The 24,994-nt window shown below is 38.8% G+C and overlaps 1 protein-coding gene across 11 annotated transcripts in view; it reads right to left on the bottom strand.

Moving 5' to 3' along the window:
- Nucleotides 1–24,994, bottom strand: part of atp2b2 (ATPase plasma membrane Ca2+ transporting 2) — a 143,356-nt gene that overhangs the window by 54,079 nt on the left and 64,283 nt on the right. For all 11 annotated transcript variants that reach the window (XM_042506226.1, XM_042506210.1, XM_042506252.1 and 8 more), the window contains exons 3-4: nt 3,796–3,996; nt 115–372 (exon numbers count right to left, since the gene is read on the bottom strand). In XM_042506226.1, coding sequence (XP_042362160.1) covers nt 115–372; nt 3,796–3,996 — 459 coding nt within the window. The remainder of the gene's footprint in view (nt 1–114; nt 373–3,795; nt 3,997–24,994) is intronic.

Genomic DNA, 24,994 nt, shown 5'->3' with positions numbered 1-24,994 from the left:
GGGTTTGAATGATAAATTCTAACACAAACACACACACACACACACACACACACACACACACACGCACACACACACACACACACACACACAGTTTGACAATCTCCTCACACCTACCGTATTTGATTTGTGCGATATCCCCAACCACTATGTCCGCCACAGGCAGCTGTATGACCTGACTACCGCGGACCACCTGGAATTTCTGCTCCTGCTCGATGCGGCTCTGCAGCCCACGGAACTGCTTCTCCTTCGACCAGTCGTTGAAGGCCGTCACCAGCACCACACAAACCACAGACAACAGGATAGCTGCGCCCTCAATCCAGCCAGCATCTGCCTCGCCTTCGTCCTCTACCCCACCTGACGCCGCGCCACAGGCTGCAGTTTGGTAATAGTGACAGGTGGAAGAAAGGGAAAGTTATATGGATGTAATACATTTGCAAATCACATTGTCAGGTATAATAACGCAGTATATGATATAAACTCACTTTTTATACACAGGTACATATGCTTGTTTATGTGTAGAGTATGAAAACTTCTTTATAAAAGATGCACAAAGGGATGTAAAACTCACACGGTAGTCAGCGTTCGCAATTTCTCTGCTTGCATACAATGTAAGACAAGCCTAAAATAAAATCAAATCTGGCTGAAATGACCTTCAGAGAATTAAGTTGTCATCGCCTCTTCATTCATTTGCTCCACTTCAAATGAACACCCTGCAGTCTGACAGACTGGGGTATATTTGGGGATGAAACAAGGCCTATTCCCAGTCCTCTTTGTGCTGCTTCATGTAATACTCTAGGAGCCGTTGTATCTTATACTCCTGGCTAGCTGACTTCAAAAGCCCCCAGTGGGGTGATTTTGCTTTGGACTACAAAACACTTGCAGCTCAGAAGAGAACCAGTGCAGACCAAATGTTATAGACATCACATATGCAGGGTCTGATTTAACCAAGAACTAGACTCCAAGAAGCAATTTCGACTTACTGTTGCACTACAAAGAGGTCCCAATCAATATAATGTTCATTTAGTGGATATACTGCGTACACTCAGAGAACAAACTCTCCTTGATCTGTGGGACTACTTATGCACACAAACAGTACGTAAGGGCATAGCTTTTGTTTTAACACTGGGGGCGACATATATGAAAGAGGGGATGTGGTCCTCCACCCGAAAATTTTGAGGATAAAACAGATTTTTACACACGAATTGCACCGGTTTGTGGTGTAAATGCCTTGTATTTGTCAAAACAAAAACCCTTTGCTACTTTCATGATTGCTTTGTTTCCTTCATAATTATCATTATTATTCATCTTTATCATGTTTTGTCTTGTAAAACTACTGCCTGATTTTGAAAAGTGACAGCTCAATATTTATACTTAGAACTAACCTTAAAGGAAAATCTCCTTAAAGACCATGCAACAGTATGTTATTAAGACTGACAATGGTTGTGAAGCCTTTAAAGCCTTTTACTAAGAAGCAAAGATTTCATCAGTACCTTTTCTTTATTTTACTGAAAGAAGCAAACACTAGTAGATTATTGCAATATCTCTTGTCAAATGATTTAACTGGATGAGCTCAGCTTGTCCCGCTTGGTCACTGCAGCGCACTGACAGCAACACAGTGAGTGCAGTAGCTGTCCATGGTTCTGACTGTACAGCTCTTAGTATTCAGACATGTACATGGAAATGTGTGCACAAACTGTGTCTCTCTCATAGAAAGACACACATTATCTTGCAGCACATTTGTAGCTATCCATGGTGCTGAAGTGCCAAAATTATGCAACACTTTAGTCAAAGCATAAATTATTATAACTTATGCTGCTGATTTACAAACTTTAACTGGGTGAGATGTAAATGAACAAATAAATGTTTATTGCTTCAATGGCACTTGGCAATGGCACCATGCTGGTTTTTATGTCTACTTGTGGTATATTCTTTGTGTTTTCCAGGCCTTGGTTTTGCTGCATCTTGTGTGTTTGATACAGACATAATTAAGAGCCTCCTCATTCAACTGCAGCCAGGCTGTTTCATATGTAAATGAGAATTAAGTCATCCCACCATCTTCTATTTCTGGGCCGTTGAGCTTCTTTTTGACCTATTAATAAACAAAACAGTGAACCAGCAGTGAGAGACGTGTGCTTGTCTATGCACGCACGTGTGCAGATGGTGTTACATTTGCTTTATAGACCCGAAATTTCAGGACGTAAGTGTTTCATGGCCTTCAATTTTATGGGTTTTTTATTGTATTTTTCTTCTATGTGAAGCTAAATATTTCTGTTTCTGTGTTATATTTACAAACATCATCAAAATGTTTTAATTTCCAGTTAGGACTACTCTCATATGCACTTTTACTGTCACTCAGTCAAGTTTATTATACCAAAAAAAAAAACCCTTAGAAATGTGTCATCCTCAAGACAGGAAAGTCTGATTTGATGTATCTTGTTGCAACAAATTTGAGGAATCATGGCCAAAAATGTTAGATTGAATATTAAATAACATATGATTAAAAAATTAAAGCTAAATACAAAATGATTATATTAAATATTTGTAAGAAAAGAAGGCGTTACTTGTGCTTTTGTTAAAGTGCTACTCTGCATGTAAAACATTCTTACATCCCTACGTCCATCTCTCCTGTTACACACACACACACACACACACACACACACACACACACACACCCCTTTGGCATTTTTCTGAATTACGTGATTGAAAGCGGTATGCATTCATATCTTTCTGAATAGCTCTGCTATTCACATTTATTCATATCCACAGGAGTTAATGTGCTAATTTAGATTAATATATATTCATATCATTCAAATATGAGAAGAGACCTGCATATTGGCACCTTTTTTTGCCTCAAGTTAAAGAGAAGCTTGATTACGCATCTGCAGATGGACGCAGTTATTAGCATAATGATTCCTCTGGCCATTCTCTGCTTTATTTGGACTTTATGATGCAGAGAGCTCATTCAGAGAGCAATGCAGCTCAAAAGAAGCAAAGTATGAAGGGAAACGTATGATCAAATTCCAATTAACCAACAATTTTACTACCTGAGTGTTTGGCTGACTGAGTTAATCATTCATTTACTCATTACTCATTACTCCCTCTTAATCAACCAAGTAAAAAATGTATTAACTGAAAAATTATTTGATTAATTGCCCATGCAAGTAAGACAGTGGTAACTCTTTTTCCTCTTTCTCTGCTACTTCCACTTTTGTAAGACTTTTTAAACCCCTTAAAATGATGACTGGTCCCTTTGGCAGGGTAACTGAATTCCATTACTGTGATAATGCTGGGAGCAATGACTGATGTCGCTGACTCAGCACCTCGTTATGGTCTCTGTCTTCATTTCCTGTTTCACGGCTCACAGGGCTGATGTATGGGCACTGGGAGCACAAGGTTATTTCTCTACTCAACACTTCATTAACCTTCCCGGTACCTTTTGTACGCACACAGACACAGACACAGACACAGACACACACACACAAATTAGCTCTATGCTTGATGAGTCGCTTGATCTCTTGAGGCAGGTCACAAACAAAGTGTGCCTCACCAATTAAAAAGTGTGTGTGCATACATGTAGGTGTAAGTGTGACAGCGAGTGCCAGTAATGTCAGAGGAAGTGATGTCAGTGGGCCAATGCAATTATAGCCTTTTGCTGTCCTGTGCAATTGTGGAGATACCTGCAAGATAACTGTTGTAGTGTGTGTGTGTGTGTGTGTGTGTGTGTGTGTCTGTCTCAATACCACGAAACACATGACAAGACAAAATTTTAAATGTCACAGGAGCTGCTTTACTCACACTCTCCGCCGCTCTCTCCGGGAGGGTGGTAGAAGGAGAGTCCCAGGGAGATCAGGGCAGCGATCTCCAGGATGATGAGGGTGACATCCTGCAGGGCCTCCCATACCAGCTGCAGGAAGGTTTTTGGCTTCTTTGGAGGTATCAGGTTTTTACCATATATTTCTCTCCTCTTGTCCAGGTCAGTCTGGGCACCTGCGAGACCTGAGAAAGGGAGAAAGAGTTAGAGATTCACTGATAGTAGGTACAATACATTACATCTTACTGACGAATTGCATTATTTTATGTATCAAAAATATACTATGCAGGCTTTTCTGTGAAAAACAATGTACAGACTCATACAGAAGTAATCCCACACAATCATCACTTATGACAGTTGTCTGTAATTTCTTCTTCTTTTCTGTGTTTGGACGAGTATAGGTGCCGAGGTGAAGACGGGGCAAAGAGATAGAGTGCCAAAAACTGCAAATATATTGCAGCAATATGCTGAACAAGAGTGAAACCGGGGTTAACTGGCAATCCTGCATACTATTCCTAAGGACTAAGATGACAGCAACAATCAGCTTTACTTCTAAAATTGATCCAAAACACACACACACACACACATGCATGCATGCGTGCACACACGCACGCACGCACGCACGCACGCACAGTATATGAGTGCACACCGAGGAACTAGCGATGATGACACTGCTTTTTGTTTTTTTTTTTTTTTTTTACAGTTTTAAGGATTTTTTTATTGTGAACTCCAGCCAACTTTGTAATCAATCTCTTTTTTCATCATACTTTTTTTTCTTTCCTTCTTCTTGTCTGTCTATCACTCACACACCACACACAAACCAGCCCTAATTACCAGTTTGAGTCACGGTGGGGCACAGCTCTGTGTTCCTTATATAATTCTGCTCAAGAGACAAGGGCCTTGTGCTTTGACCTCATCCACCTCCTCATACACCATGAACTGCACTACATAAATACACTGTATCTTTGTTTCTTTTATCTGAAGAACTTTACTCTGGCTTGAGGGACAATTTACTTTCAGAATACTGTCCAGAAAATTATTCTCATGTAGCCAGAATAATGCAGTGAAAGGGTCAGTTACATCAGTTTGGCAGGAGCAACAGTTTGTTCCACATAGCATTACCACAAATGAGTAGCTTTTTGTATGTAAATGTCTTTTCGATTTTTTTTTTTTGCAGATATATTAATTACGTTTTCGATGTGGATGATAGATAGGATAAAACAATATGTCCTGTCCATGTAATGCAATATATTTAAAATTGTCAAATATGTCAAATATGGATGCAATTTAGTCTCGAGTATATAGTTGATTGTACCAGAGTGGACCCTGTATCTTTCATCTGCTTTCCAATCTAAACAAATGGACCTTAAAATGGAATCTACTTTTCTTTAATATTATTCTTGATATAATATCGTGTAAATACTGAATCAGATTCATCAAAACTGAAAATTTTGTTGATTATTGCTGATTTTGTCTGCAATTCAAAATTTCTCTAAGTCTGAGGGGGTCATTTTTAAATTGCTTGACTTATGTGGTTTGAAAATTTTCTACCAATCACATTCAAGGGTCCACGGTCAAGTCTGTATTCACCGTAGCTAAGCATGCTAAGGAATAGCTGTGTGACTTTCTACCTGTCATAAAAAAAAAAATAAAAATAAAAAGTTAATGGGCTATTTTGACCTGAAACACATTCACATTAGTGAAAGGATCCCTACAGAGACAGACCTTTCTGTAAAAGAGCAAGATACTTTTTGTTTATCCCAAATTCGCTATCATCAGGGCCACCAGACTAAACTACACTTAAAAAAAACTTAATTTTATCATCATAAGACACACAGAAAAAAAAATAAAAGTCACATAAACTATCTTGGTTTGTCTTTCCACTGTTTTAACAAACTCCAACTCTGGTTTGGTTGAAATATAAACCCTTAATTCTCCCTGTTTGATGTGACAGTATGTGACACAAACATGACTGTTTAGAAATGGAGTTTGCTGGGTATGGCAATGTCAGTTTTGGGGCTGTTTCTAGTTAAACAGAACGGATCTAAGGCTTTATCTAAACAATGTTCGACTGTTCAATGCTAATGAAGTTGTGAGCCTCAAAGGGCCTGTAACTCTTGCAAATTCCTGGGTGATAGCTTTCAAGCTCATTGTCAAATCATCGGCTAATGGTGTTGAATAATGTTACTGCTGCTACACTGTCTAGAAATGTGCATGGAATTCACTAAAACATGATAGTCTACTTCATCATAGCGTTAATGTCTGTAGGGTACTGATGTTATGGTAAGTTTAATTCATATTATCTATAGTAAATAAAATATGTTTCTTTTGGGAGTTTAAAAAAAGTGCTCTTTGAGCATTTCCAGGCCGGGGAAAAAGACAGACAGAAGTTTACTCCTCTTCGACTCCGCCCTCCTCACGCTGCCTAACAATTACTAAACAGGGACTGTATGCATAATTACTGCCATTGACTTTTACACATTTTATCTGAATGCCGATATATAACACAATGGGCCTTAAAACTGAGTATAACTCATCCAAAATGTTGTACTGTACATGAATAATGGTTCATATATTAAATCAGTTTTATTACAGCTACTATAAGAAATGAGTTGGCATACTGGCGATGCAAATGTATGCTCTGTATCATCAGTTAAAATTCGTAAAGGATTTCTGTCAACCTACATTATTGGTTTCTATCTGGCTGCTTTTCAGCGGAGTACCATTATCTGGTTGCTGAGCGCACACACACGCAGTGTGTATTCACCGTCTCTCTGTCTCTGTGTCTCTGTGTCTCTCTCCTTTCCAACCACAGACATTACCACAGCATTATGTCATGCATGGTGCGTCACTGGGTCTCCCAGGAGTGGCCCTGGATTGCACCTGATAACATCTCTGCTGCATGACACTGTTTCACATGTGAATGCAAATGACAGAGAGAAGACTTATTAACATCTGCAGATAATAACTGATGATCCATCTGCATCCACGCAGGGAAAAGAAAGAAAAAGAGGGAGAATGACAGAGTAGATGTATGAAAAGCAACTGTGAGAAAAGAAATCAGTGAAAATGAAAAACAGAGCAACAGAGAAGGAGAAGGAGAAGGAGAAGGAGAGGACATAAGGAGGGCAGGCTGAAAAGAGAACAATTCCCAGCTCCTACGTAGGAGAATGCCCTGGTTACAAATAGATCAGTCTATAAATAGCCTCATTATCCATTCTCTTTTAATTGTCTCTGTGAGAGGACCTAGCATGCTGTACCATTGATCTCCACAGCACCCTGCCTCGCATCGCACACAAACATGTCTGTGTGTCCATGCACGCATGTGTGTTTGTGTGTGTATGGGTCTGTGAGTCGTGACTGCCTGCACGTGCTTTGAGCGTGTGTGTAATAAGGCTGGCTAAGCATGCCGGCAGTTGCTTGCGCTATCACACGGTGAAACTGGAGCTCATATAATCAGGCTTTAGCCAGTTCCAGTTGGTTAGATACACAGGCATGCACACACACACAGACACACACACACAAAGGCACACGCAAATATGCACACACAAGCACAGATGCACATATTTATACATATCCACACTGTGTCAAAATCTCTCTGTCTTTTCAGTAAGGTCAGGTGCACATCAATACAAGATTCACTCTTCCCATTACTGCATCCACAGTATTTTTAAAATCAACAAAAACATATGCTAATCCTCCTACACCACATTTCTAGCATCCGTCCAGAGGCAGGGGAGCTAGTTATAACATGCAAATGCACCATTTTGCATAAGAGCAGCAATCATTTCACAATAAAAAAAACAACACACTGCATACTCCTAGCTATTTCTGCCATGTGATGGGTACCTCTGTGTGCGAGATGGTGCATCAGTTCAGCATGACATCTAACCTTGTTAAATGTTTCAACTCCTGAAATGCCCTTGAGATGTGAGCAATGCTGTAATCAATCTCCCTAATCATTAAATACTCATTGCTTCCTGGAAAGTCCTCTGCGACATTATCATTCCTTCCTGGATAGCTTATTATAATGCTGCTTAAGATTCATTTGCGAGATTATGAAATATTGTAGGCTAAATACTGTCAGCCCACCTAACTGCTCTGGCAGTGGATTTTGAGGAGGCAGTGAGAGGGCAGAAAAACTGTGGTGAAACACAGATGAGTCATAACAATCTCACAAAGGATTAAGGGTGATTGCAAAGAAGTCGTCGTGCTAGAGTCCGTCACTAAGTAGTGAAGCGTGAACGGACTTAATACCAAACATAGATGAACAATAGATGGGAAGGAACTCCTGGTACTGTATAAAGAGCAATTTATTTTACAAGGGCTTTTTATAATTGTTCTAATCAAGGTTCAATTGGTAAAGGCCTCCCATACAGGAAATTTGCTATGAAATATTAGATGAGAGATGATGTAGTATCATTAGCATTAGATGACTTCCTTTTAAGTTTGCCAGTTTATGGACTTAAAACAAACAGTGGGCATGCTGATGACTCAGCAGATTAAGTCAAAGCCATTTACTGTAACAGAAATGCATCCTGCATCTTAATCTTATTTATGAATTTGGTTGAATGCCATCAAATCACTCTGTTTCACCCCTTCCCACTAAATACTGGCTAATTAATCAGGCATGCTGGATAATAAACCATAAAAAACTATGTGGCCATACTGGATTGTGAGCATTGGATGGCTACATTTAACATTTTCAGTGCCCATTATAAAACTTATGATTATGATATTAATCATAAAAAAAATCATAAATAATCATAATGGGCTTTGTGGCTGTCTGGGTTCAAAGCCAAGAAAAGCTGCCCCTGCTTCTCTCTGCTCTACTCTTAGATTATTTTAGAAACCTGACCATGAAATCTGGCATAGGGACAACACTAATGTAATGATAATAAGATACTATATTTTTAAAATGACAATGATTAGACAGCAGGTTCAACTTAGGACTCTCTTCTACATTGATTAATCTGTCTGTTACTTTTCTGATTTATCATATATTGTATAGTCTATAAAATGAAAAAGAAAAGTTGAAAAAATAGTGACAAACAATTCAAAACCTAGAGACATCAGCTCAAGTATGATGATATAAGCTAGAAGCTAAAAAAATGTTTTTTTAGGATTTTTTTTCTGGAAGGGACAGTTTTCCTCTTACCTGTAGAGCTAATTATTAATCTAGTCTGCCTTCTCTTAAATATATTGTAACTAGATGGCATTCAGCTTGTGGTGCTCAACGCACCAAAAAAGTACATTTGAAAGGCTCTACAGCGATGTCTCTTTCCACAAATCAAGAACCGATTACTCAAGATAATCCACAGATCTTATTGTGAGCAGGTTCATGTCGGAAATATTTTCTTTCTCTCCAACTACACCTGCCAACTGTATTACTCTGTGGAAAGAAGCGTGCATCTACTCATGAACGAGAGACTCATGCTCGTGACAGCGGGAGATGTAAATATTAATGGCGTCCTCCTCGGCTGAGCTGAAACGTTAGCTAGCTTAGTGGTGCTAGGTGAGCTAACAGTAGTTATGTTTCCTTCTGCCCCGTGATTCAGTTGGTGTGTAAAATGGCTCCTACATGAAACTGCTCAAAACAAGGGCTGTGGATCATCTTCAGCAACTGGGTCATGATCTCTGGAAAGAGACATTGCTGTTGAGTTTTTCAAATGCTTTTTATTAGTTTGTTTGCTTTGGCGTGCCATCTAGTTCAAACACATTGGAGAGAGACATCTCCAACAACCAGCAACTCATACAAAAACAATCTAGATTGATGAATAGCACGACATGTAAGACGAAACATAAGTATCTCTGATTTTGGGATTAAGACTCCCTTTAATGTATGACTTAACTGCCACAACTACTGTCAATAGACTTCTTGTTAACTGACCAACTGTTTGACTAGATTAAAGAATTATTAACAAGCAAAGATTAATAAACATTCTTTAAAATTCAAAGATGATCAAAACTTTGAATTTTTCTCCTCTTCTTCCTCACTGTTCTTTCTCCATGATTTATTGCTGGTAATGTGCTGATCTATCAAACACAGCAGGATCTATGCTTTAAATCTGCTTTGACAAATGATAACTACCTAACATCCTGTTTCCACATAGACAAGACAGAGACATAACAAAAAGGTGGAAAAAAAAACAAGTTTATGGCATCCTTTCTGCAGGAGAGGAAATGGGATATATTTCCAGTCAGAAGGAACATGATGGCATATTTTAACAGTTGGCCGTTTTTTTTTTTGTCCGTGGCTAAAAATAGATCTCCATGGAAACACTATGCATCCCACTTGGTGAGTGGAGATACCCGCAACTCTGAACCTCGGAGAATGTTTGAATATGTAAGTGCATGTGTGTGTGTGTGTGTGTGTGTGTGTGTGTGTTCTGTGTTCAAGAACATGCATGTATGTGTGAACATGTGTGTACTGCATGTTCCAACAAAAAAAAGACGTCAAAGAATGAAATGCGGTGATGACCTCCAAATGTCCTTGTAAAAAAAAGGCATGTCACAGTGGAGCGGCAAACTAATGACATTTATATAAAACATGAAAATCCCAAAATAATGGCGTGAACAACATTTAACGTGTCTGACTGGGTGCAAGCGGTATCTGTTTTCCCCCTGCATTTGCTTTTACGTCTTCCTGCCTGTCTGTCTGAACTTTTTTTGCCCTCTCACAATACTGTGTGCCAAAACAAGTCACCATGGCAACAGGGTTCTACGATGATGATGATGATCATCATCATCATAACGACGCAAAATATTGATGCTTTTTTTCTGCAGCGAATCAATAGCTTGAGCATGTACTCTCAGCTTTCACCATTTTAAAAAAGAGAGGGGGAAATGAAGAGGGAAGACAGAGAGCGGCTGAAGTGTGACTCACAGAGCATAAAAGAGTGAGAAGGAGAGAGAGAGAGGAGACGGGGAAGGAAAGAGAACAAGAGTAGGCTGGATGTAGAGTAACTCTATGAATAATAACCCATCAGCGGCTAAAAGATGGATAATTATCATGCTCTTATTAGAAGATGGAGTGATGGAGAAATGTGTCACAGTGTCCTTAAGAATGACCTCCATAATAATGACACCATTTAATGCCATAAAAGAGGAGAGGTTTGTTGCTGTGTCTGTGAAGGCAGAAGTCAGCAGCTTCTTAAGGATGACATTTACAAGAAAAAAATAATACACGTAAGGAAATTACATACATAGGAGGAAGGAAAATGGAGCGTTAAAAAAAGAATCAGACGGCAACAGGCAAGTCGCCGTAACGGCAAGAAATAGGAAACAAAATGCAGAACCAAAACATTTGTTGGCTGGGGCTGTCATGATAACTACATTGCCATTCCTTGCTATTGACAAAACAACCGCAGATGATAACAGGCAACTGCCACAACTGCTATGTTCACATTTTTGTTTTTTTTCATGTAGAACTCGGGCTAAGATTTTCTTGTATTACACTTCAATGCATGTTTATTGACTGGTAAATAAATTCATAATGAAAACAAGATGCTGGGAGTGAAGGTCAGAGAAAGTGGGATACATTTTGGATTCCACCATTCCAGCTACGACCCTCCACACTGCTTCATACCACGCCAGGAGCATTTTGAGAGCAGAGCATTTCTCCTGCACAATTTTATTGAATTGCAGATTTTGTTGATTTTGGTAATTCTCTCTTGATATTTGTGCGTCTATCATAAGTAAGTGGACTACGTAGTACACATTTTTTTATCTGTTGAAATTGTGCTTATTGTAACACATTCTCATCCCAACTCGTCAGATGGTGCCGCTTTATCGTTGGAGTCTACTTATGACGTTTTAAGTATCCCTCTGCGTCAGCCGTGTTGTCAAGAAATGGCCATGTGGGGATGACGCAGCACGTGGTTATGTTTAGACAAGATGAGCACATGCTGGCATGAATGGTTAGGTTTAAAATGAGAGGCACATGGTATGGTGTAGAAAAAAACCCCTCATATTCAGATGGGAAGTGAACACTTGACTTCCGCATGATTTGTGGAACCCATTCACTAATCACACTCACGCTCCTTACATTCTGTCGTTACCAGCAGCGTTTCAACCTGACGCCGTCCTTTCATATTTCATGCGCACACGAGCGGTTCTGTTCTGTATGCAAAAAGCCAAAAGCACCGACAAAACAGAGGTATTTGACGATTTTGGAATTCGAAGGGGCTGTTTATTGATATATCCTACATCTTGTGGTGTAGCGTGCAGAATAAGTTAATACAGTTAAGAGTCCAGTTATGAGCAACATGAGTCTAAGATTTTTGGCTGGGTTTAGTTGTCAATTGTCCTACTCATAATTATTTTAATTATATATTTTTTTTTTTCATGCAGTGCCTGTTAGCAGGAGAACGCTCACATTTCTTCTACTACTTGAAATACTACAGAGGAGCGTTAGAAGAGAAGGAGCTGGTTTTGGCTTGTTCTGCCGTGTGCAACGTGTCACAGCTCCATCATCTAAAAAGCAACAACACACCCAATAGTGTCAGAACAATAAAGTACACATATTAGGGCTGTCAAAGTTGACAAGTTAATAAGGCATTAACGCAATTTCATTTTAACACCTTTCATTTTTTGAAGCGCAATTAACACACGAATGTTCTGTAATTACGACCCTCAGAAATTGGGAAGCGATAAGACAGTAACGTTGTGGATGGCAAGCAGAAACAAACCTCCATATGCAGAAATTGATAAAGAAAGAGTTTCTTTTGAATGACAAGTTCTGCTATAAAGCCATGTCAGATGGTTCTCTTGACACGACCAAAGTTATTTGCATTTACCGTTGATGTGAAGTAAGTTACCACCGGGCCACGGGCCAAACACACAGCTGATGCAGAGAGCCCTCCTCCCCCTCGCCACAGACAGGCCGCGCTGGATCATGGATCTATTATAAATCTGGATAGTTTGCAGCGGACCTGCACTTCATGCGGGTTGTCAGACAGTGAGACGTTGAACATAAAGTCAGCACACTGACCACTAATAGTGCATGCAGCACGATTGTAGCGGCCGGGCTGCTCCTGTTCGAATATGCGCCCAATGAGCCATCACAGTTTCTCTACAGAAATATGCTGCAGTTTCTCTTTCGGCATATTTTTTGAGCATGCAGTACCTTTGAGGTTATTTTGGGGAATATTTTGGAGAGTAATTGTCATTGCTCTGGAATGTTGCAATAATAATATATGTACATTTGTATAAAGCAAGCATATGTCCACTCCCATATTGAATTGAGTTAAAAAAAACTTGAACAATAACCCTTTAAGACACATTTAGAACAGATTAAAAATATGCTATTAATTTTAGCTGCATGTATAACTACATGCATATTCCTGGACATTTGTTCTTGGCACATTACATAAGCACAGTAAGACGTATCGGAAACCAGAGTTAAATCCTTTGTATGTTTAAAAATAAATACGTGTCTAAACAGTGTTGTAAAATGGTCCATGGTTTATGAGCGATGTTCAATAAATAACTCACTTCTCAGTTTCCAAGGTGATCCATTTTCCACAGCATATACAGTTTACTCTCAAGGATTTTTAGAAATAGCTTTACAATCGAAATTGTAAACTAGGGAGCATAGCAAAAATAAAGTGACTGATTCACCATACCTGAGAAACAGATAGAAGTAGGTAAAAACCTTATTCATGCACCATCTTGTAAACTGCAAAAGACGGTCTCTGCATTCAGCAAAGGGGATGCAGTTGGATTCACTCCAAATAGCAAGCAAGCCAGATAATATCTAAACATATTGTACACATGTGAATGAACACATGTATGTCTATGACATTTTATTTTAATGAAATGGGGTTAATGTCTGGAGCAAATTCAACCCAAACCACTGGATTGGAAATTAGGTTAAGACACATTTCATCTAATGAGCCTCTTAAGACAATAGTGGGGAATATCACTAAATTGAACAAATGATTCTTGTGAAGGGGGCCACACCCTGCAGCACAGCAGGTCCACCCACTGTTAAATGAAGATGAAAGAGAGGAAGTCCTTTATCTTACTGAAACACGTTTTTTGGGGAAAACATCAGAGCTTTGGTATAAATGCGGCATTTAAAACAGCAGGAAATGGGTGTTTGGATTTCTTTAGTTTGATAAAGTTTTGTTTTAGCACTGCGTCTACTTTGGTGCGTTCGTAGCTTTAAAAATTGGTCTCTTTTCTCAGCCTACAATGTGGTTTCACACACCCTATCAGGACTGAGAGTGCAAGGGGGCACGGCAGGAGGCAGGCTCTCTCTGTGAGGATGAGTTGATGTGACATGTCTTCAGTGCAGCAAAACAGGCGAGCAGATATACTGTACTGTATGTAAACAAACAGCTGAGAAAATGCATTCTCTCATTTCATGAGGAGTCACAGGGTCACACCAACACACACAGATCTATCGTTCATTCCCCTGCGGACAGCCCCATCTCAAAGGTAATGGACTGGAAAGTGACACTGAGCAATTTCTGATACCACCATAACGAGTGTACTGTATATGTGTGTATGTTCATTTGTGTGTGTGACACCACATCACAACATATTATGGTTTGTTTCTGCTAGTGCAAAGTGGACAAAATCATCAGTTCAGTCGCACACTGTAGGTGTACTGTGCTACACTTAAGAGAAACAAACTGCAGAAACACGATGAGTGGCAGACTTTTATGTTTATCAGCCAACAGAGGAGCTCTGATTCTGGCTGCTGCTCTTGCAGGAAAATTACTTAAAAGAATGGTTTGACATGTTGGGAAAAACACTTCTTTATGTTTCTATTTCTTGACAGGGACCAGTTGCCAGGCAACCAGCGGTGACTAAAGGAAGTTACCGGCCCTGGTCAAGAATTACGTTGGCAGATAACCTCCCCATAAAACAGCAATAGTTTTCAGTGTACAGATACTTGCAGTACCCGTTCCAAATGTGCCTGTCGGACCAGACCAGTTGCTTGGCTTCCAGGATTGCTGCCTGCAGCTTTCTTGAGAACTGCTCATCCAAACAACTTCACACGACACTGGATTTTCTTTGGTCCTGAGCAATACACCTGCCATGACACAGTTGCGTATACTAGCAATGCTAGAGTATATGCCGCATTTGCTGAAGCCCGGTTCAGACTAAAGATTCACGACAAGATGATTTCAAACTAAGCAGTAACCTCTGAGGCTAAAAAATGAAGTTAGTGTGGAAGTGGTCAAAACTGCCTTGTCTAATAGCCATTTGAGGCTGGCAACAAAACAGATCTGCCTGTAAAAATGCCAGACTTTACAACAGAAATAAGCATGTTCATAGCCTGGTGCAGATAACTGGTTCTGGTCAAACTAATTCCAACAATCTTTGTTAAGGGGTGAATTTTATTTTTTTAATTAAGCCTTAAAGTTATGCGTATTTAAGGACGAGACCTCTTGAGTTACAAGCTGACTGCCGAGAATGTCCTTGGCATCTACCCCTCGCTCCTCCACAGCACCAGTCTCTTGTTCAAGTACAGTCACCTCTGGCTCCAAAAAAATGAAGATGTTGCCAGTTATGCCAAACTTGGGGCTTCAAAATGGAAATCCACAAACCAACTGGTTTGGTCATGGTGGCTAGGTCCATTATTTTTACATTCTGTGCTCTTAAAACACTTTGCAGTGTGTACATAAGGCACTATGAATAAATATGTCCCACAGATCTAAAGAGCTCACACTGGACACTGCATGTCCTTGAGTTCTCAGCAACACACATGCCAAGTGTGCAGTCGATTGAATGAATAGTTGTCGAGAATATTGACAGGACAGACGTTTAGACAGAGACTCCACCTGAGTGAAGATTGTATGTTAATTAGTGATCTGAAGAGGTGCTGGCAGCCAAATCTTTGGATGTGACACACATCTTCAAATATTTTTACGTTTGATTTTGAAAATGCTACAAGCTGACCACTTTAAACACTCTTTTACTATTAACAAAGATTCCACTGAATCTGAGCACATTCTCTGATGCCACATAATTTGTGTTTTCTATAAAAAGGCTCAAATGCCGGCATAGTTTTCAACGGTCTCTCAAGATCCCAAATTAACTATATGTTGCAATGCTGAAAATAAAATACGCAATTGAGGGAGAGCGTGTGCATGTGTGCATGTGTGTGTGTGTGTGTATTTGTGTGAGTCTGTGGGGGCAGCTGTACAAGTGGGTGAGTTTTTCTGTCACGCACTGTGCTCTATGAGTCTGACTCATGCAAGAGATGGCAGAGTGGAGTGAGAGAACACAGCTCACAGCTCTCTTCCTCTCTCTCTCTCACGCACACACACACACACACTACTTAGCGCACAGGATAACCGATTATTACTCAGTTTTCCTACTCTTATAGTATATATGGGCATAAATGATGCGAAGGGGTCTTGTACAGACAGCTGGATGATGAGGATGGTTGTGTTTATCTTAAGGTCTAAAAGACTGAATAATGCATCCCACATTAATTTCATAAGCTATTATGTTCTGACCCAAAGTACACATGCTCTTTTGTTTCTATGACGATAATTCCTGCACTTTATTTATTTTTTAATGTTGTGAAAAAAGCTCATTATGTAAGGTTATGCAAGAAAAACAAGCAACCAAAAAAAAAAAACATACAGAAGAATTGGTTGGTGTATGCTGCTCATATTACAGAATTTGAATACCCAAAGGTTAAATCTACACCTCTTATGTCTTGGCAAGTAGCAAATCAAAAGCAGCACAGAGTGGGGCAAACAGAAACAGGCTGACAGTGAGTAATGTAGGTTGAAGGCTTCAGTGCATATGGTCTTTATCAAAATTCATGAAATAGTTTTTATCGTGTTCGTTTTATTGAATTCTGTGCATGAGTGAGCTCCATTTCATGATATGGATCCCTGGTGCATGTGACCAACCCACAATTTAAAAAATCATTTGTATGTGCATTAGAGCTGCACAGTTAATCATATTAAGATGACAACTGTGCCATGTTTGCAATGGTGTGGTGGACCATTGCATCAAACCAAGCGCTCCCAATTTCTCCTTAAGCTTGGTTACTCCACAATTGTTGTCAGATGTACGATAATTAGCATATTTGTACAATCATTTTGCCTTTTGTACGATGTACCATCAATAAACCCCAAAAGTGCCATGATGTAAATTAATTTGACCGTTCTGTAACATCCACAGTTACTGTAGTAGTTTGTTTTTCTCTGCTCTGTCTTATTTTATGTCTTGATATGCTCAGTGTGGGAAAATATAGACTGTTCATCTGTGCTAATGTATTTATTCTAACTAGGTATGCACCAGTTTTGAAATTTTGGGCTAATAGAGGTATTGGTGTCTAAAATAACAACTTGGTAGATACCACTGTTTTTATATTGTTGTTTTTTTATTCTCCTTTTTGTGCCAGGGAAACTTGAAACTGAACTGTTTTAAAATAATTAAGCCCTTCATTACACTTCCTTTGAATGAGCACAATTTAAATCGTATACATTTATGGAACAATTTCTGATATAATCTTTCACATTAAAAACAACTTTAAAATTGCTTCAAAAGTTTTGATACTATATATAAAATATCATAATTCCCTCTCTAATATCTGTCTTATATTGCTGTAAAAAAAAAAAGAAGAAATCAGCTTCAAACAGCTGTATTTACTAGAGTTTCTCACCAAAAAGTACATTTTACAAGATTACATTTAAACACATCATTATAAAGTTAGAATTCACCTTCAGCCATTAGACCAATACAAATTTTTACTAAACAGAGCTTCAACACATCATAATGTTACTCAGTGCAACGTCTGTTAGATATTACTTTACAGCTAACATTAACTAGCTCTACTCCTGACAGATTTAACATGGATTTGCTGTCGCAGCATTATCAGAAAAAAAACAGGGTGTGTCCTCCGTCGCTTTGATAGTTTTAATAGTGAATTTACTGCGTCCTTTTCTCCCAAGGGAGATCTCCGTGTGTCCCAAACACCTTGACGCTGGCTGCTGCTAGCCATGTCACACAACAGTGAGATCACAGAGCCCAGTTTCCAGAGAGCTATTTTTTTTCTTCTTGTACCTGCTCATTAATTTAAGTTTGTGGCCATTAGTCAAGTCCTGCTTTTAAGCCTGTGCAAAATGTATGTGACACAACAGAAAAACATTGGCTACTACCATCAGTGAATGTTATCTTATTTGCAGATAGGTGACAGTCAACAAGATGCATATTAGCTGAAACCGATGTTCAGCTGATAAATCAGTGCATCACTTTTTCTCGCATGTCCTCTCTCCTGATCAATCATGCCTGGAGTTGCCTATGATGAATGTGACTCGTGTGCATGGCGGCCGTTTTAGAGCTTGAAGTTTCTCACTTGGGTATGCTGTGTTCAAGTCAAGTTGGTTTAAATGCACCAGTGAGCCCCGTTATTTATCTAATTAGCTTAGCTCATGGCCTTAACTGTTTTCATACAGAACATGAACAGGATTCCAGTGGTGCTGTCTTATAATTGAATTTTGTAATTATGGGCTATTACAAAAATTGTCAGACTGATAGACTTGTGGGCTCATACTTCCCTAGACTAATCAGAGCTACATTAGCTTCATGATGGGAAAAAAAAGAAAAAAAGGTGTGGGTAGATATGTAGACGTGTCAAAGAGTCATTTAAATATGTGTAATGTAAAATTAAACATTTACTGATTTGTTTTTGTGGTTATGACTTCTGTATAATACTTTTTCCTCAAAATATGATAATGTTACAGCTTTGGTGCCACGGTTTAACATTTTCCATCTGCCAAAGCTGATTCCACGTGACAGTCTGTGGGGTGCAGGACATCGATGTAAAGAAATTTAATGTGTGAGACACAGAGGAGGAAAATGTGATGAAACAAAAAGCTTTCTTAGCAAGAACAAAACAGTGTCAAAACTGAGTTAACGCTGGGCTTGTACTGTAACAAAGTCATGCAGTCTGCTGTGTGGGACCGAAGTCATAGACAGTGATGAGAGTTTAAAGCACCTACAGTACAAATGCAAGTGATCAAAGTGAAAAACAATGGAACAAATAACAGTCTCTAACTGAGTTTATTAGTCATTTGGTGGATCTGTTCCACCATCTGAGCCTGGAACACTGTAATGTTAGCTGGCCCGACTGCCCTAGATGTGGACACAACATTAATGAAAAACTATAGTGACACATCTGTTCAGCCGCTGTTTGGGGGGAGGTGGGTGTGTGTGTGTGTGTGTGTGTGTGTGTGTGTGTGTGTGTGTGTGTGTGTCTCAGAGAAAGAGACAGTGAGAGTGTGCGAGCCTGTTTAGACACGACTGCTTAGTGATAAGGGCAAAGTGTAATGGGGTCAGTAACTCCATCCTGTAATTCCAGACTGTTCAACCATTCATTCCATCAATCAATCAATCAGTTAACCCATACATCCCTGAATTTTATTTCTCAACACTGTCTTTTATTCATCTCTCCATCTATGTTATTCAGATAATTGTCAAGTAAAGAAAAAAATCAATCAAATCGTAATTTTCTGATTATTTTCATTTCCTTAACTTATTATTTTCTCTATATTTTGTACCAATGCATGTGCTTGTGAGGCTACAACACCCAAATTTCCTCCCTGGGGATAAATAAAGGCAGACCTTATCTATTGATGAAATGTCACTGATATTGAAAACTTATTCACCTTATAGACAGCGTGATAAATAATAAAGAGCTGTAGCTATCCAGTAGCTGTAACAACACAGCCCCTCCTTTTTCTCATCCACCTGTTTCTCACTTTCTCCTTTACACATTTATGCATAGATGGGGCAAAAACGCCTGTTCCCTAAGCCTCTTATGGGTGACTTTGTATTTTTTACATAGGAACTGTTGTATGCATGACTGCAGGAATAAAAGCTCATATTGACAGCTTCAATACAAAGATTTGGAGCTTATAAATAACTGCAAATTCCCATTAACTCATCTGAATCACTAGTTGTTGGTTCATTTTAAAAAATGACCCAGTAAACTAGGTGGAGAGAAATCAGTATTTGAATAATGCTATTTAACATAACCCTGACATATTAATTTTGGCTCTGTGGCTTTAGCCAGCCATGCCGATTAGTAGCTGTTGTATTTTCCCCTCATGTCCACACACTTGCACACACCGCACACTGCGGATGCACACTCGCTGACATCAGCCCCCCCCCCCCCCCCCCCGGAGTGTAAAGGGAGAGCATGCAGGGCCAAGAGGCTGAAAGGGAGAGTGACAGTGGTCTATCTGCTGTCTCCCATCTGGGTGTCAGTCTCTGGTTTCGCCCAGGGGCTCAGATAAGCTCTGGACACAATAGGGACAGCTATTAAAATTCAAACTACCAGAGAGAGTCATGAAATAGTCATGACAAGTAAGGGAAATCTACACACTTATGTGGCCCTTATTGTCTTTCTGAATGGAACTGCAGGGAGAAATACTCTATTCGGGCCAGAGCAAGAAAGGTACTGATGGTTATGTGGGGATAATGCCAACTACGTTGAACATATAAAAATATAATTAGAATTTGGGATTATTCAATATAACTTTTTAAACATATTTTTTACATCACTGTAAGAGATATTCCTAAGATAAAATAATTATATTTTATTAATTCAACACACTTTTGGAAAAGGAGTTTACAAACTGAAGAGAAAAGACAGTGTAGAGCTCATAGAGAGTGTAGAGATGAACGTACACTGTTCAACAGAACTGATTTCTCCACAAGCCACTAATGTAAGGCTAGTTATTTAAAGTTGGCAGGGTCACATCTCTGTAATGTAAAACAGTACTAAAATACTACAACATGTAGTAACTAGTAAGATTTTGAATGGATGACTTTTTGATAGTGAAATATTTTTACTAGGGATTCCTGACTAATTTCCCTGATGTTTAAATGGAATATTAAATTAAGATAAGTCGACTGACTAAAGGTAAGAAAATACTCGGTAAACAGCAAGCTAAAAGCAGCTATAAGGCTAAACATTGTTTGAAAAATACTGTGTATTTTATGTGAAATTGTTAATGAAATCTTTTAATAATAAAATAATAATAACAATAATCAAATCCTATTTTAAATGCCACTGTAATGTGTGGCACTTTGCACTGTGCATTGAGAACATTGCACTTTATCCTCCAAAACATGACAGCTCACTAACTAAACATGAATAACATTCAATTAGTGTATTATCTCCTGAGAAAACACACACACACACACACACACACGTCACCATATGTCCTCATACATCTAGTATTTCTGATTAGCGAGTGTAGCAATGTTCATTCGACTAGTTGACTAATCGCGCACATCCCTAATTAAACATTGTTGTATATGTACTTCTAAATAAGTAAGGATCTGAATACTTCCTCCACCACTGAAGGTCTGATCAAACGCTGTGTAAACAATTCCCAAATGATTCCTTTAAATCCTAAGCTGCAGTATGTATTCAGTGGATAAAACTGCAATAGCTGACTGTCACAAGAGAAGGGATAGATTAGTGAACTGTAGAAGCTGAAATGATGTGTTTGCACATTAGTCAGTGTCTGGGTTAGGTGCTTTGATCCTGTGCCCTTGGGTAAGTGTGACTATCTTTGTGGCATATCCCTATTCCCCTGGGCAAGAATAAACAGGCTTAGTCTCTGCTTCCTTTATGCCTATGGGCAAAGCATGGAGTTTAAAAGGTTGAGTAAAGGTACAATTTTGAGTCAGAGCAAGACAGTATTCATGTTCCTGTTCCTCTTTTCTGGGGTGTTATGGATTATTCCCAACATTATGTGTAAACTCAAAGTTGAGAGACAGCTGCTCTGTGCCCTTGAGCAAGGCAGGCCTGGATCTGATCCAGCAACACAGTATCTGTTTATGTGCCCTTGAGATGGAAATGCTGTCTGTCTGTGTTGGCAGCCGTGGTACCACCCTTGTTCTGCCCCACAGCGGGAGAAGAGAGAGGAGAGAGGTCAACTCAGGAAAAGAGCTGACATGGAGAGAAACAAGCCGGTTATAGCCCGGGACTCTGCATATTCAGCTAAAAGCATCACCACGCCTGTCAACTTGCTATCCATACCCCTGGCTTCCAGCAGCCAGTTCAGATTCGGGACATTTCAGAGGACAAGAGCTGAATGTAGCTTTATGACAGCGACCTGGGACAGAGAAACATTTGGAGATGTCACTTTCTAGGACTGTATTTTTGAGCGATTCACTTATCTTTGGACAGACTTTCCAGGCAGGCAGGAGCTAAAGTAATGAGCTAGTCTGGTGGCCTGATGGTCGAGTGGTGGGGTGTCAAAGGTTCAACAGTCACCTGTCTTGTCTTGTCACCTGTCTCCCTGGCGCAAGACACTACTCCACCAAAAATAAGAGAATGTTACCATTAGGAGTGGGGGGAATTGCAATTGTACTGCATTGCCCTTCACTTTTTTATATTGCTTTCAAATTCCTATCATAAGAACCTTTGAGTTCTGATCAAACTGGTGTGATTTCCTTCAAAAACAATGAGCAACTTGGTAAAAACAGAAAAGTTTCACAAATTGCAAGAAATTAGTAGATTTAGAAAATGAATTCTTAAAAAAAAAAGCTAAGCATTGCTAATCCTCATACATAAATATAAAGTGTCTTTCTATTTATTTATTTTTATTTTTTTAAACTAATTTTCAGTTAATTTTCTCATACTTCTTTATTCATTGCTCATTGCCTTGTTTCCATGTTTTTGAAAAGGGGAAAAAATAGTTTTCAAAGATTTATATGATTTAAGGTTTCATCACAATTTGCTCTGGAAAATGTTTATTTTGATAACTAATTTTAATTAAATTAATTACACATGTATTCAATTAAATTTAAACAGTAATTTAATAATTAAAAGTAGCAAGTGTCATGCTTAAATTAAATATAGAAATCAAACATTCTAATGCATCCAGATGCATTGATAATCTTTTGATTATCACATCGCAGACCTCTGAATCAGACTTAATTGAATTGTGAGGTGCCTCCCACGAGTTGTTGAAATATTAAAAAAGCCTATTAAAGTTTTCTACTTGATAACAATGCCTAAGATTACATCACCAAGGCAAAAAAAAAAGGGAGTAACTGTAATTTTAAATATTCTTAAAATTACAGTTGTAATGTCAATAGTTTCCAGAGGAAAGTGGACTGCTGAGTGAGGAAATGTGTTTTTAGATCTACAATCTACTAAGATCACTACATCTATTTTACATTTTCAGTCATGCCTCCTGAGTGCCAATCAGTGTACTATAGTATATACTCACTCAGGAAAACATACTGTATACTGTTGTGAGTCAGCACCAGGCTCCATGGGAGCTGGCCAGTAGAGTCTGGTTTTTGGCATCTGTCCTCTTAATTCAGTCAGGCATCTCTTGGGACAGCTGACTCCACTACAGGCCATGTACAGCATCCGCATGTGTGTATGTGTGTGCGTGCATGTGTGTTTATCTACAATACGGTATCTGTCTGTATGACAGTTCTTTTGACGAGCTACGGTCTAATAGAAGAGTGTGTTTTCACTGCTTCAGTACTACTATACAATATCATACAATACACAGTTAATAAATAAGCACTTTTAATCTATTGCTGCTTGCTTTGTTTTGACAAATGTCTTCTGCAGACAGATGAAAAAAATACACTTGATATACACAAAGATGAGGGGCATCTTCCTGATACAACTGCAGCCTGCAGCCCCGCCTGTTTCAACAAAGTTCCTCTCTCGCTCTTTCCATTCATCTTCTTTTGTAACTGGTGAATTTTTCATAAAGAAAATCAATATGGCTTTTCAGCTAATATGCACCACTATTGATAAGTAGAGGTACAGGTTCCAGATCATTTTACATTCAAGACAAATTTTTCAAACAAAAATGAGGCTTGCTCTAGACTTGGGATGGATTTCAGCAGACATCTAATGGATAGAAATTTTGTTTTAGTCCAAACCTTGTTTAATCCCTCCCTGTCTGGGAAACCAGCCCAGAGTGTATTTCTCCAGAGACAGTAATCAAACCCTGGTTTAAAAGCCTAAGCATTTGAGAAGTGATTGCACTTCACAACACGTCCCAACGGAAATGTTCACATGCCATTATTATTTTCTACCTACACCTGCTCATCTATTTGTATTATGCTACATTAAAGAACTGGCACAGCTTCACAACACAGAATACTCTGTAGTAAGGCATACAAAGAGTTTACCATTTGTCACCCACAACTTTATTAATGGTTATACTTTTTCTTAATTGATGCTTAACAGATGAACCGGAAACTGCAAGAAACAAATATCCTTCTGGGTTGCCAGGCTGGAGAAGCTTTCATAAGGTTTCCCTTTTATTACAAGACTCAGCGTGTTTTAACTTTTCAGTAATGACGGGTGGGAGGCTCCTCAGTTTATAGTATACTATCAAGTTTTCAGATTTCATTGTTAGTTATTCTTTTAACCAATATACTGGTTTATTATGTCCATCTCTACGGTCCACTGACATAAAACATACACATCATTTAAGTCTAACTTTTGTTTTTAGAGAGTCAACAAATATCAAAGTGCTTTGTCATCTTTGCTGTAGTTTGAGCCTGCAGTGTTATATATTACAGATTAAAAGATCGAGGTAAAAAGATCTGTTGGAGACGATATAGACCACCCAGAGGTCCTTATTTTACATTTTTTTGTACATTCTGACAACCAAAAATGTAAATTCCTTTCATTTCATTTGCATTGATTAATAATCTAAATCCATTAAGAAGATCTCTCTTTTTTTAAAGCTTTACCAAAGACATTTATTAGCTAAACATCTAAGGGTAACTAGGGTATTTTTAGGGTAACTAGGGTAGGCTATTTTCCAGTCTAGATCCTGTTATTCCATGCCCTGTGTCTAGGTGACTAATCGGAACAACAATTCTTGAAATTTGTTGTAAAGCCACAAAACGGGCTGCAATGTAAGTAAGTGTAAGTGCTTGTTTTTGCCACTGATAGGCTGATATTATTATTAATCATTGTGTCTGAAAACAATCTTGGAAGGACCCCTTCAGAAATATACCTTATTTTTTAAAGAATGAGATTATTTTAGATTAACCAGACACAGCTGCAAAACCAGTCTAACCAAACCTACCTGACTTACTTTGAATAAATAGAATTTTTTTTCATTATTGAACAGACTTCAGTCACAGTTGGCATAATAAAATAAAGCTCATAAAAACTGTATCGGTTCATCTTTCCACTGTTTG

The sequence above is a fragment of the Plectropomus leopardus genome, chromosome 2 (genome assembly GCF_008729295.1).
Source record: "Plectropomus leopardus isolate mb chromosome 2, YSFRI_Pleo_2.0, whole genome shotgun sequence".
Lineage (NCBI taxonomy): Eukaryota > Metazoa > Chordata > Actinopteri > Perciformes > Serranidae > Plectropomus > Plectropomus leopardus.
The sequence above is the reverse complement of the archived record's forward strand: the minus strand, read 5'-3'. Positions and strand labels throughout refer to the sequence as shown.